Source organism: Plasmodium vinckei (assembly GCF_900681995.1).
Source record: "Plasmodium vinckei vinckei genome assembly, chromosome: PVVCY_08".
Lineage (NCBI taxonomy): Eukaryota > Apicomplexa > Aconoidasida > Haemosporida > Plasmodiidae > Plasmodium > Plasmodium vinckei.
In genome coordinates, this window is record NC_051300.1 from 357,905 (window position 1) to 373,067 (window position 15,163).

Consider the following 15,163-nt stretch of genomic DNA (forward strand, 5'->3'; position numbering starts at 1 on the left):
GAAAAAGCAATTGGAATCATTCCTAGGGGTTATACTCGTTTTGTATAACATACACCTACATATGTAATAGGAAAAAAGAATGTTAAAATGAGATTATAGTTTCCACAAATTAGGCTTATTTTAATTTTTTTCACACTATTTTATTATTATATTATTTATATTTTTTATTCTTTTTATTTTTCATTTTCATTCTCAATTACCCTATCATTTTTGTGCATAATGAAATCCCTCTCAGGGCATGGAATAACTATGCTCATGTTATTATCTTCGTTGAGTCGATAAACTCCGATTATCATCGCCCCTTTCTTAAGATATTTCTACGAAATAAAAATAAATATATGTTAAATGTGGTGCTAAAAATTGCACTTAAAATGTAATTATATATAATAGCTATCCAAGATTGGGTAGCATCATTACTCTACCTGAAATATGCGGAAAAACTCAACTCCGTGATATTTTAACTTGATTTTTTTCAGCAATAAATCTGATTTAAACTTTTTAGTTTCGTCAGAATACGTTCCATGTATAAAGGATTCGATTATTGAAATATCTATGGAATTATTATTGATAGGAAATGTGTAACCAATTAAATGATAAATAAGCTCATCAACAAATACACTTGATGAAGTAAATTGTAAAAAGTATAGATAAAAAAAATAATTGTCTATAAATATGTGTTCGATTTTTTTATAAACATTTTCTACTAATAAATTCCCATATTTAAAAAATTGTATTTGTCTTTTGTAATTTTCAACGAATGATAAATTATGTGTTATATTCATATTAAGGTTATTCAGTTTGTTTTTCATGATATTAATAGTACTGTATACATCATTATTTAAATATTGTATACATAATGTGTTATTTAATTCTATTAAAATATATATATTTTTTTTTCGTTTGTTTTTGCTATTATTTTTTTTTATTTTGTTTAATAATTTCTTTCTTTCTTCATCTTCATAAGCATTTCCTTCATTTTTCATAGACAGTTTTTTTTTTAAATAATCATTATATGCATTAAAGTTATTATTCTCATTAATAAAAAAGTCGATATATGCATCCTTTTTATCTCTTCTTCTTAATATATTTTGTATATTATTAAAAATTATAATTGTATCATTGTCATTAGTTTCACACATATATTCAAGATAATTTATTCCTGTTTTTTCATTATGAGATATTATATTTTCATATGAGTTTAATTTTAAATAATTTTTAAATATTATACATTTTTTACATACTAATATTCCTGCAATTATTAAGTTGAACATAATTAATGGCGATTTTTGTATATAGCATATATTATATTTTGATAAGTTGTTATTATATATATATGCAGGAACATGATCACTTAGTATAATAATATTATGTTTTTTTCGTTTGTACAATATTTTTAAAAATGTATTTAATGATTGAGCCCAATTTATTAAAATCATAAAATGGGGGGTGTACTTTTTACAAGTTTTCCTTTTCGGCTTATCATTTTTACTTTTATTTCTGTCTGTTTCTAAATCCCTCATATTACCAAGAGATCCATTATTTCCATCATTTTCATAACTTTCAAATTTATTAAACCCATTTTTTATTCCATTTTTATTTTTCTTCATTTTATTATCGACTTCAGAATAACATGACTCCTTAATAGATGCTCCCATCGGATTGTCTTGTTCATCTCTTAACTTAAATATTTCTAAAGCCTGTAAATAATTATCTACTCTGAATATATTTAAAACTGGATCAAAGTACATTCCAATGCTATCATATTTTAGTTTGTTATTATAATAGTTATTATAATTTTTATCAATAGATTTATTCGTTGTATTATTTCCAAGATTTTTCTTGGCATCTTTTTGTTTGTTAATTTTTATTTTTATTGATTCTATATTATTATTCCAATCGAATTGTATATTTTTAATATTTTTAATTTTTTGCAATATATTATATTTATCAGTTAACAAAATAAATTGAACATCCTCATTTCTGTAAATAAAATCAATAGGATTTAATTTAATTTCAGAATATTCATTAATTATTCCAATTACAAAAGCATTATAATTCATATACATATAATGGGCAATAGTTGTAAAATAATGATCAAAAAAGAAAGCTGGTAGTTTTATTTTATATATATTATATTTAATCCCATTTATATAATCTAAATAGTTATTATATGAATTGTAATGATAATTATATTCATCGAATGAGTTATTCAAAAACTTTTTTTTTATATTTTTCCTCATATATGGAAATAAAGACATTCTTTTTTTATTTTTATTAAATTTAGAAAATATGTTGAATAAATATTTTTCTCTTTTTATATTTTCCGATATTTTATTAGCCTTCCTCTTTGTATTTTCATCTATTACATTTAAATCTATATCTTTGATTTTTTCATCTTCAATTATTTCAATATTATCGTTATTATTTTTCTTATTTTCAAAAAAGTTTATCCCTTTTTTTTGATTGTGATTATTACCTAACGAGGTATGAAACCGTTTCAATTTGTCATTTTTACTTTTCGCATTTGTCTTATTTTTCCAACGATATAATTTTTTTTTTCTGTATTTCTTTTCATTTTCGGAATCACTGTCTGAATTAATTTTATCAAAATAATTCTTCAACGAACCAGCAGTTTTTGATTGATTCATATGAGGAATATTAATGAAAAGAAGAAGAATTAACAAAAACATGCCTGGGCAATTATCCATTGTTTTTGCAAAAAGTTTCATTTTTAAATCATTTAGGCATATAATATTTCTATAATTTTTTTTAAGTAAAATATTATAATTACACATATTATTTAAAAGAACTGATGTGTATTTATTAAATGGACCAAGTGATGCTATTTCGTTATATCTTTTTAATGTCTCCATATCATTATTAATGTTATGATATGCATTCACAATATTATTACATATAAATATTCCGATACTATATGATATTATTTTTTTAATAGTTAATGGAAATGGCTTGTTTAAATCATATCTACACAAACTAATTTGTATTAACCCTTTTTTATTTAATGATTCAATAATATTTAAATAAAATTTAACAGGTAAACTTGTTAATATTATTATATCATCAATGTTGTTATAAGTTGATTGTAATTCATTTATTATAGCATATAAAGCAATAGGCTTAATATGCCCAATTATTACAAAATATCTCGATCCAATATTAGGAATATTTCCATATATTTGTCTATCTTCTACTATATGATTTTTTAAATATCGGATCTTATAATGTAAATAAGTAAATACCATACAAATATAAAATGTATGTACAATTTTGGATTCCAGTGAAAAAGGGAAACATGTACCTCTTCCTAATGCGGCTGTAGTTAATGTTTGCATAACCGAAAATACATAATCATATAATTGATATTCTCCTTTACATGGTTGCTCAATCAATAAGTGTATACAAGCATAAGTATAAATAAGGATAATTATATGCACTGATAATGTAATTAGACGCAAATTTAACTTATTATAACGGGTTGCGTTTTCTACAAATAATTTTTCTATTCTTAAAATGTTTATAAATCTAAAAGGTCCTGATAAATATAACCATCCATATCTTTTATACTTTACCGTTGTAAACTTCGATACTAATATATATAAAAAAGGGGTGTTTAGCATGTTCAATGCAAACCAAAAACTAAACATATGATGTGATGTAAAAAATAATATAAGTTTTACACATATATCATATAATATTATACTTTGTAAATACCCTTCAATAGTTATATACAAATTAGGCAAATAATCTGTATTCCAATTAAACATACCATTGTCTGTTAAAGGATCATATCGACGAAGATAATTATATGCACCAATCCATGTTATCAATAATGCTATTGTAACTATTAAATCAGATATAAGAAACGATGAATTTTTGCAAAAATTCAAATAAATGACTTTTATATTTATTATAGTTTTTAGCAATAAATTATCCCAACGTGAAAAAGCTTTAACTTTTTTTACTTTTTTATTTCTTTCATAAAAACTATCTAATGCATACTTATCTCCATTAGGTCTGAACCAAGAAAAATAACCATTACTCAATCCCAAAACAGTATCCTTCCTACCTTTAAACATGGAATATATATACTTTCGTTTTTCTTGTTTGCGTTTCGCTCTTAAGTTATCTGCTTTCAACATTAAATTTAATTCTCTATTATCTGTTAAAAAATCGAGGGTTTTTGCATTTAAATATTTTACGTCATATAAAAAAGACTCATTTTTTCGTCTATTGTTTTTGAGTGACATATGGATATATGAATTTAAATCATCCAATTTATAATTTTTATTAAATATCTTTTGATCTTCGTTATTATTCATATTATTTGAAATAATCATATTATTCCCCTTTTTTATGTTTTTTATTGTATATATTTCTCCTTTTGAGGTTTTTCGATTACTCCCTTTTTCATTTAGATCTTCATTCGTTTCTTCTAATTCGTCATCCATGTAATTCAACTCTATAAACTGAATCATTTGTTCTTTCATTTTTACCGTTTTCGTTTGGTCATCGTTAAATATATCCTCAATATTGTCAATGCTATCTATTATATATTTTTTATTTTTCTCGTTTTTTTTTAAAATGTAATCATTTATTTCGTCGTTTATACTATGTTCGCCATTTATAGTATATTTTATTTGATTTCCTTTCTTCATATGGTTGTCTATTTCTTCAGTATTCATCGTTCGGCTTTCTTCGCCATATGTTTTGTTTTCATTTAATTTTCCATCATATGCATTTTTTTCTTTTTCATATTCCTCTTTACCGCTATCATATTCACTACTGTAATTATCTTCTTCTATATTATTCCATGTATTGTATATTCTTAAATTATCTCTATTTATATGCTCATATTTAACATTACCCTGATTTATGTATAACAAATTTGTATCAATAGAATTTACGAATTCTAATCCTTTATTATTATCCTTTTTTCTTCGTCTTTTTGAAGCTTCATCTTTTCTTAATGAATGTGAATAAATTTGATTTTTTCGAGTTTTATAAAATAATGCATCCTTAATCGAATTAATTATTTCAGGTAATATTGCCAATATATAAGATATAGTATATATAGCTATAAGAGCAAAAAAACTGTAATATCTTATCGAGGCATTGTATATATGCATATAATTCCAAAAAGTATATATTGTTCCTATGTATATTACTATAAATATAATTCGCTCAAATATCAACCGAACATTTGGCCTCATTTGGACATCAGAAAAATGGAAAAAAAATGAAATGTGTATGGAATTATTCAGATTAACAAATATCTAGGAAAATATAGACCCATACGGGTGCGCATGCTTAATGTGAGGTATACGATAAAACATGCTAATTTATTTATATCTTTAGGGGCATAATACACACCTTGAATAACAATATAAACTTAAACAAACAAATAGTTTATATATATTAATAAACTGAGGAAACATGTAGCATCTTTCCTCAAAAAAAATAGCCAAAATTAAAAACAAATAGATAAATGAAATGGTAATACATCAAATAGTAAATGCAATTTAAAGATGATGTGGTATAAGGAATAATATTATAATAAATTGTGTTTGGTATTATTTATTTTTATTTATATCATTTCCATTATTTTATCAAAACACAGGCCTGTCACATAATATGATTTATTTTGCAATACAAATGTATTTGTGTATCCTATAATTAAATTGATAGGTTGCCCATACATATATATTATGTATACTTTTCGAAATTTATTACAATATTTTATGGTGTTACGATGTATTCTATAATTCCATGTTATTCCTCATTCCTGGGAAAAGGTATAGTAGCTTCTGATTGCTGAAACGGAAAATCAAGCATTTTTTTGCTTTTACATCATCCCATTTATTTTTTTAATTTTATTTTCATTTATTTTCTTTAATTCAGCCAAGACTCAAGTCTGACCATTATTAAAATTTTTTTGATATTTATACAAAAAAAACTTAATACATTTATTTAATTATTGCATGCAATATTTGCATAATCCATATAATAATTATGGACACTCAGGCAACGTAGTATTACTTAAGCCAATTATTTTCAATAAATAAAATTATGAATATTTATTATAATTATTTTTTGGTTTAGTTTAAATTTATTATTTTGTTATTATATATAACAATGTAGCTTTTATTTCACTACGCAAATTTTAAATTACATAAATATGTACGCATGAAACCAAAGAACAAGAGATGAATTGTATATATTTTTTTCATTTATATAGCATAAAAATTTTACACATTAAAAAAAAAATATAAAAATACAAATGCATAATTGTATATAAATCATTATGCACACAAAATGTGTATTTAGCTTATGGACAAAAAAATATTTACATTTTTTTTATTTAATCCATCAAAAAATATCATTGATTTTTTAATCATATAACAATAAATTATATTAAAAAATAAAAAAGTTGTAATAGGTTATCAATAATGTATTATCATACTTTTTTAATTTTGTATTTTTATATGAAGATAGTCGCATTTAATGTGTAAAAAAAAAGGGATACATAAATTGATGTGTATATGCTAGAAGCCAAATATATTTTTTTATATTATGGTTAAATAAAAAAAATAATAATATTCTAATAAATGAAAATATATGTATTTGTATTTTCGATACATAATATATTAATAAAAAGGGTAGCACGTTTAAACGTGTACCGCCTGCATTTTTGTATTAATAAACATATATGTATATGTGCATATAAAAAGTATTATTTATAATGCACTTGGAGTTAATAATTCTATACCAGTATGCTATGTACAAAATTAAAGGTTATAACAATTAATTTAAATAATAATCTAACAATATTTTAGTAGATTCATTGAAATGGTATGTAGTTCCACTTTTTTTATTTCTTGTGTCGTGGAAATAGTTTCTTATTTCTTTGGCGAGAACTTTTCCTAGTTCAACTCCCCATTGGTCGAAACTATTTATATTTAATAAATACCCTTCAGCAACAATTCTATGCTCATATATTGCTAAAAGTAACCCACATGTATAAAAATTGAGTTCATCAAATAGTAATAAAGTTGATGGCCTGTTTCCTTTAAATACTTTATGATTTAATATATCAATAGATACTTTATTATTATTATTTTCTTCCATTAATTGTTCTATATTTTTTCCAATTGCTAATGCATCAGCTTGTGCAAAAAAGTTTGTCATCAATTCATCATGATTACTTACTTTCTCATTCTTTATATGTATTGGGAAATGAGATTTTTTAAAGCCTATCAACTCTACTGGAATTATTTGACCTTGGTGAATTAATTGATAAAAACTGTGTTGACCATTAGTACCTGGTTCACCAAAATAAACTTGACAAGTGTTATAATTAATAAAATTATTATTTCTATCTACAGATTTTCCATTACTTTCCATAGCTAATTGTTGAACATGCTTAGAAAATTTTAATAAATTTTGAAAATATGGCAATATAGCTACATTTTTATTATCAAAAAATTGGCTATTATAAAAACTAGTTAATGCCAATAAAACTGGAATATTCTTACTATATTCTGTATTTAAAAAATGTTCATCAACATCATGACAGCCATTTAAAAATTGTGTCATATTTTTAAAGCCAAATGCTATAGATAATGGTAGTATTCCAACTGCACTGGTAACAGAAAATCGACCTCCAACCCAATCCCAAAATTCAAAAACATTTTCTCTAGCTATTCCAAACTCATCTGTTAATTTTAGATTTGTGCTTATAGCTACCATGTGCTTGCTTAAATCATTTTCATCCTTTATTTTTAGTTTTAACCAATTTTTTATTGTTCTAGCATTTAACATAGTTTCAGCAGTAGTAAATGTTTTAGATATAATTATAACTAATGTTTCGTTTTGGTCAATATTTTGTACAGTCCTATTAATATCATTAGGGTCAACATTAGCTAAAAAAATTAAATTAAAATTTTTTTCTTCATCATAAGGTATGCTAAAAGTTTCGGTCCCTAAAGTATTATTATCAACCTTATTCTTGCAAATCACCTCATTTGTGTAATAATATTTCATGGCTTCATACACAAATTGTGTTCCTAAATAAGATCCACCAATACCTATACAAATCACATTTTTAAACTTTTTATTTGTACAAGTCTTTATATTTCCATTTCTTATATTTTCAGAATAATTTTCTATTTTTTTTAAAACATTATGTACATCTTCTAATACATTTTTATCATCAATCATTATTTTATGACTATTTATTTTTTCTATTGGTACTCGTAATGCTGTATGTAATACACTTCTATTCTCGGTAATGTTTACTTTTTCACCTTTAAATGTCCTTGCAATTTTTTCTCCTAATTTTATTTCTTCGGCATATTCGATTAATTTATTAAGAGTATTTTCATTGTATCTCTGGCGTGATAAGTCAACATATAAACTTTTAAATTTTTTTATTAAAAGCTCAGACCTTTTCTTATCCTCTAAATAATCCTTTAAGTTCTTCTTTTTCTCTTCATTGCTTAGTTCTATCAAATCTTTATAACTTTTCAAGCTCGTTATATCCATTTTTCAATTTGTACGAAACACAAAATTTGCACGTTAAAAAATGTAAAATATTAAATAATAACAATACAAAATTCAAATAAAGGAAAATAAATCAATTTTCAAATATATAATTCCAAAAACCAGAAAAAAATACACAATTAAAATAAATTAATAACTTAAGGTGCTATTTATTGTCTTAATATTGAAAATTAAAGAAATATTAGATATGTGCCAATAAATAATGTACAAATAAGCTTAAGTATTTATATATACATATATATGTAATGGTATTTTTTTTATCTCAATACCTATTTATAAATTATAAATGGTCAATGAGAAATCAGGGGGGAAGTCATATATTTTGAATATAAATTTAATGGAAATCTTACAAATTTACACACAATTTATCAATATTCACAATTATTGATACAAACAAAAATAATATATTTTTGTGTATTATTTACATATTTAGAGAAAAAAAATCATTCTCTTAAAATAATAAATCATTTTTTTAGTTAAATATAAAGCTTTTAAAATTAATTATATATATCATGTATTATGCATATTATTTTATTATTATTATTATTTATAGTATTATTGCTACAAATAATCGAAAAAATTAAAACATTTATTATTCTTATACATTTCAAATTAAGATAATTTTTATTGTTTTTATTGTTATTTATTATTTTTTTATATTTCCATATTTTGTTAATATATTTTCATTTATAATTAATACATGCATGCCATCATCATCTACAGCTTAAAAATTTATAAGTTTTTCTTTTATGCTTTTTCAAGGCTTATTGCATAAATGCTATATATAACTAGCAGATTATTTATTTTCTCATTTATAATAAAATGGAAATATTCCTATAGTAATATATATATATATATATATATATAAATATCTCGTATTTTTAATCAAATGGCATGTTTAATGCACATAAATATTCATTTAAAAATATCTATATGTGCATAATATGTAGGAAAATTTTAAGGCTATATTATATAATAAATTCCCCATATATTATATATATGAAAAATGCATATATAGCTTCTTAGTTATATAATGGGGCTTCAATTAATCTAAACCAATTTATAATTTTTAAAGGGAAATAAAAATTAAAAAAAATTTTAATTAAAGTATTAAAAGTTAACGACTGCCTATATTTTTTGTATAAACCCTACTAGATTATTGGGGTTGTTCACACTTTATATTTAAACACCAACATTTAAGCTTCTCTACATAAAAAACATATTTCCAAAGACATAGAAATCAGTATATAGAATTTTATTACTTATTTATGAATAAAAATTATATTCGTATTATAAAACATTAGAAAAAATATATTATTTTTTAAATAAAAAGCCGTCCTTCATTACTTCCTATAAATGTAATATTTGGATGAAAAGGTTATTTCATTTTTTTAAATTGTACGGAATTATATATTATAAACAGGATTGTTGAAAAAATAAATTATAGTCATTCCAAAAAAATGTTCTTTTTAATCATTTAAAATTATCACTATGTTAATGTATATTCATATTATAATACGTATATAGGTTTCGTTCAAAAAATTTGTAAACATTTGTTGTATATTACTATAACTTATGTGTATTTTATTGGTTTATATACAAAATCAATATAATTATTTAAAAGTTCGGTAAAAAGAATGTTATACATGTTTATATTTTTTTTCAATAAGTTAAAAAAATAACAAAACGAGAAATATATAGTACATATTAATGAAAATATGCAAGATTATATTAGTTGGAAAGATAAAATATATGCAAATTATGTGAAGCCATATGCACATATAAAAATCTTTTGAAATATATTTGCATATGAATATTTAAAAATTCATCTTTTATCAATTGTATTTTTTTCAATAATTAATATATCAAATTCTTAAAAAAAGTGTAAAGAAATATGAATAAATAAAGTAAACAAATATAGTATGATTTTCACATAATACTTGAGTATATATTATACTTGTATTTGTCTCGATGGAAATAAAAATTATTGCTTGTAAAATCCACAATTAATACATGTAGAATGGAAAAATTAGTACAACTGCAGGATGTAGATATATTTCCATTAAAAACTTTACTACTATACTGAATGATGACAAAAAATGAATAAACTATTTATTCTCACATACAGAAAGAATAAATGCTTCGAATACCCTAAAAGGTTTAAATGCTTAATTAATAATGCATTAAACGACAAGAACCTCAAATGGAAAACCACTAATGAATCATATTGTGAATATATCTTAACTCCCGAAGAAGAACAAAAGTTAAAAAAAACTCATTCAATTATAGCATCCAATAAGGATATACACATTGATAGATATATGATATATGAATATATAAAACATTACAAAGAAAACGATAAGGTCTCTAAGTATTATAAGGACTATAGTTGTGATTTAGATACTTTGAAAAGTGATAATAGCTTAATTGGTTATTACTATGTGAAGTTTTTAAATAATGCTATACAAAAAATCAAGACAACTCCTATAATAAATAAAATTTACAATAATATCTATAATAATATAATTTTGAAATATACTACAAATATTCACGTATTTATTTCACCAATTTATGAAAGAATAAACAACGAAAACTTATTTTCTAAGTTCAACATAAACAAAAATAGCGTTCGTGAAATTATGTATTTTTTATGTATTCACGTATGGATATATTGTGCTAAACTAAACCTTATAAATAATAATAATTTAAAAATCTTATTATGGGAAAAAATATGGGACTATTATAGGGCATTACTTATAAAGTATAAAATATCAGAATTCAATTTTAATACATATTTAATAAACATGCAAGAATACTCCTTAGGTTTTTGTATAGGATTAGACGACTGTATAGGTAAAGAATATTACGCTGGAAAAATATACAATCTCCTTTTTAATCATATTTATGATGAAAATGAAAAGGAGAAAATGTCAAAGGAATTAATGAATTTAACCATTTATTGTATTAGAATGTACAATTTTATTTATAACTTACCTGAGGAAAATTTTATACAAGCCAAATTTACTTGGCCTGACCTCAAATAATTTTTTTGTAAAATAGCTAGCTCTATTATTGTTATTTGTTTTTTAAATATTTTATTTTACATTTTTTTAAGTTAAAAAACAATATATACCTAACACTTTAATACAAAAAAAATTAAAACAAAATTTAAACATACATAATTGCATGTTGCAAAAAAATGACAATGAATATAATCAAAAATATATGAACACTTTTTCATATACAATAAAATAGCATGAGTTACACATGCATTTAATTTTTTTAATTAGATATGGCAATTACATATGGGCATATGAAAATATTCATGAGTTAATAGATTTGACATGAATGTGCACATATACGTCTTGACCCCATAATTTCGTTAATTTATAAGACACATTTTTTCTCATATTAAGTATAAGTTTATTATGAACTCCACAAATCATTTTAGCTACTTTATCACTTTTCACTACAATTTGATATTCAATTATTATTGAATTGTTTATATTTACATGCCATGATATCATATGATGTTTAATTTTATATGGAACATCTTTGTTAAACCAACAATATAAATATGTATTAATTAATTGTTCTACAATTTGTACTTTGGTTAAAGTTGTACTTTCTTCTTTTGGATATGCCCATAGTTGTTCTTTTGCTTTAAATTTTGATATGTAATCTATTAGCTCTTCTACACCTTTATTATATTTAGCAGATATAAAAAATATATTATCAAACTTCCCATTATTCATAAATTCTTTTGCTCGTGCATTTGACCATTTACTTTCTGTACACAAATCAACTTTATTTAATACTAAAATAACGGGTGGTATTATTTTTGGTTTATTATTATGTGATTGATTATAAGATTCAATTATTTTTTTGCGGTTTTCAAATAAATTTTCTTTAACACTTTTATCATTATATAATGGATTTTTATCCATGGCATAGGAAAAATAATCTATAATTTGTTCAGAGTCTAATTTGTCATTATATTTAGTATCTGATACTTTCTCATTATTTGTAGCAGTCGCAATTTCTTGATTCATATTATGTTCATTTTTATCGTCGTCTAATATTTGTCCCCCCATTTTAGCATCATGTTCATAATCATTATTTGTATCTTCATTTTTGTGACCAGTCACATTATAAATATTATTATCCTTTTCATTATCATCTTCACTATCACTATTATATGCTTCAATTTGTTTGGGAGCTAACATTCTAATAATACTAATAATATCGTGTGTAGGTCTTTTAACTGTATCAACAACAAATACAACTAAATCAGCCTCTTCATATCCTTTCCAAGCATAATTAACCAACTCTTTACAAAATTTTTTTTTTTTATGAGAAGGTATAATTCCTGGAGAATCAATAAATATTAATTGAACATTGTCTTTAGTATATATCCCTTTTATATCTTGTTTTGTTGTATTAATTTTAGGTGAAACTGATGAAATAGTTTTATCCAAAATTGCATTTAACAAGGAACTTTTTCCAGAATTTGGAGCTCCAATTATTGCAACTTTTAAAAATTTGGGATTTTCTGGTTGCTCTGGAATTTTCCATGTATTCATATAAGCACTTTTCGGTATTACCCCTCTTGTTATATTAGGGGAATAATATTTACTTTTGTTTTTTGTATCTTCATCTTTTTTATTTTCATCTATATTTATATCATTTATTTTCAATTCATTATCATGAGGTCTTGCTCTTATATATCTTTCTAATATAGAAAAGTTACGGACATTCGAACAAAATACCCATTTGTGCCTTACACTTAACAGATTAAATAAAGTAATATTTTTTCTGAACATCTGAGTTTATAAATAAGACATATACATAATATGTGTAGAAAATACACACCTATATACATGCCAATAATTAATATTAGTAATTATGCTACAATATTAATATGCTCATACAAAATACAGAGTTATTTCCTCATTTTCATAGTACCATTTTATATATATTAACAAATTTTACATATATATATAACTCCCTAAATGCAACCTACATGGATAGAAAATAAAGGCTTTCATAATTATAATAAAATAGTTAGCCCTTTAAAAGAGTTGTTTTATTTATTATTTTATCTTCTACTTATATATGTAAAAATTGTTATATAATATAATTATGCATACTAATTTGTAAATCAAATTATATAATTCCATAAAAATAGGGTAAAATGAAGGTAAAAAATGCATAACCCACATTAAAGAAACTACTTTTTTTAAGGAAATATATCCATACATTAATATATGTATTACATCATTTAAAATACATTTATAAACCAGTACATTAATTTTTAAAAATTATTTTTTATATTTTCCATACTGACAAATAAATTATTTTATAATGAGGGTTACATTATCCCAAAAAATGTCAATGCCAACAAACTTAAGAAAAATATTTTGCAAAAAAAATCCAATCAATTGTAATTTTTATCATTACAAACCCACTTTATATTTACATATAGCATAAATCATATTAAAAAATATATATATAATAAAATTTTTTGTTTATGTTATACATTTTTAATCTACAATATAATTTTAACCATTCTGACTTATGTTTTGGAAGTGAAATTTCGCTCTTAAACATAGAAAGGATAATAAACAATAATAATAATAATATTGAAATAAAAGAGTACAAAATAAACAATATTGAAAAAAGAAACAATGTTATTGATTTTTTTTCACTTTATAAAAATTGTAACCTACAATTATTATATATACATGTATGTGTTATGGTAGGCATGTGTATATTCCTATAAAATTATCCAAGATTTGAAATATTGCTCCATATAAATATAAAAATAAGATAATAGATATTTTTATTGAGGTGTTAAAGAGTATAAATATGTAAAGCTTTACATAAAAAGAAAACAAATAAAAATTATGATGGTATTAACTATAGCAACTAAGTCGAAACTATTGTAGAAAAGACGTCTTATATACTTTTTTATAAATATATATTAACAAACTAAACAATATATTTATTAATTTCATTTTATAAAGCAAACATGCTTTATATATATATATATATATATATAATAATTATCACACATTGGATAATTAACACAACAAAAAAATATATAATATAATAAGGTCGTGCTTTGAATTTGCCGTACATCCATTAGGTTATTTCCCTATTTCCATTTCATATTAAAACTTATATTATTTTCTTTTTTAATATGTACAAGCATTTAATTATGTTGCCATTATCAATTTTTGCTAACATTGAAAGACATTTTTATGCATAAAAATCAGTTTCAAATTAATGGCACACACATCCATATATTCTTTTTTTGTTTTACCTTCTTTTTTTACACAAAAATTTTGCAATTTATTTTTTGCATTTAAATTAAAATATTTACATTTCTAAGCGCTTTAGTGTAAATTGAATATTGTTATTATGGAAAAAACAAATGTAAGTAAAAAATACAAATAAAGCATAATAGTAAAGTAGTCATACCGACTAAAAACATATTAACAATCTTGCTATTAAAAAATATGAGTATGTATGTATATAAAAAATATATTTTTTTGAAAGGAATAAATTATAGTAAACTTGA

At 22.5% G+C, this 15,163-nt stretch overlaps 4 protein-coding genes across 4 annotated transcripts; 1 reads left to right on the plus strand and 3 right to left on the minus strand.

Annotated features, from left to right (window-relative positions):
* Positions 1 to 22: 22 nt before the first annotated feature.
* On the minus strand, positions 23 to 5,231 carry PVVCY_0800920 (conserved Plasmodium protein, unknown function; the record flags this gene model as incomplete). Its single annotated transcript, XM_008626897.2, has 3 exons — positions 23 to 55; positions 201 to 317; positions 423 to 5,231. The coding sequence occupies 3 exons, from the start codon at positions 5,229 to 5,231 to the stop codon at positions 23 to 25; spliced, it is 4,959 nt and encodes a 1,652-aa protein (XP_008625119.2).
* A 1,591-nt stretch (positions 5,232 to 6,822) lies between these two features.
* Positions 6,823 to 8,562, minus strand: PVVCY_0800930 (glucose-6-phosphate isomerase, putative; the record flags this gene model as incomplete). The annotated part of the gene is made up of 1 exon (XM_008626898.2): positions 6,823 to 8,562. The coding sequence occupies one exon, from the start codon at positions 8,560 to 8,562 to the stop codon at positions 6,823 to 6,825; it is 1,740 nt and encodes a 579-aa protein (XP_008625120.1).
* Positions 8,563 to 10,679: 2,117 nt separating this feature from the next.
* On the plus strand, positions 10,680 to 11,624 carry PVVCY_0800940 (conserved Plasmodium protein, unknown function; the record flags this gene model as incomplete). The annotated part of the gene is made up of 1 exon (XM_008626899.2): positions 10,680 to 11,624. One exon carries the CDS (start codon positions 10,680 to 10,682, stop codon positions 11,622 to 11,624), a length of 945 nt encoding a protein of 314 aa, XP_008625121.1.
* A 279-nt stretch (positions 11,625 to 11,903) lies between these two features.
* Positions 11,904 to 13,403, minus strand: PVVCY_0800950 (GTPase Era, putative; the record flags this gene model as incomplete). The annotated part of the gene is made up of 1 exon (XM_008626900.2): positions 11,904 to 13,403. The coding sequence occupies one exon, from the start codon at positions 13,401 to 13,403 to the stop codon at positions 11,904 to 11,906; it is 1,500 nt and encodes a 499-aa protein (XP_008625122.2).
* Positions 13,404 to 15,163: the final 1,760 nt, after the last annotated feature.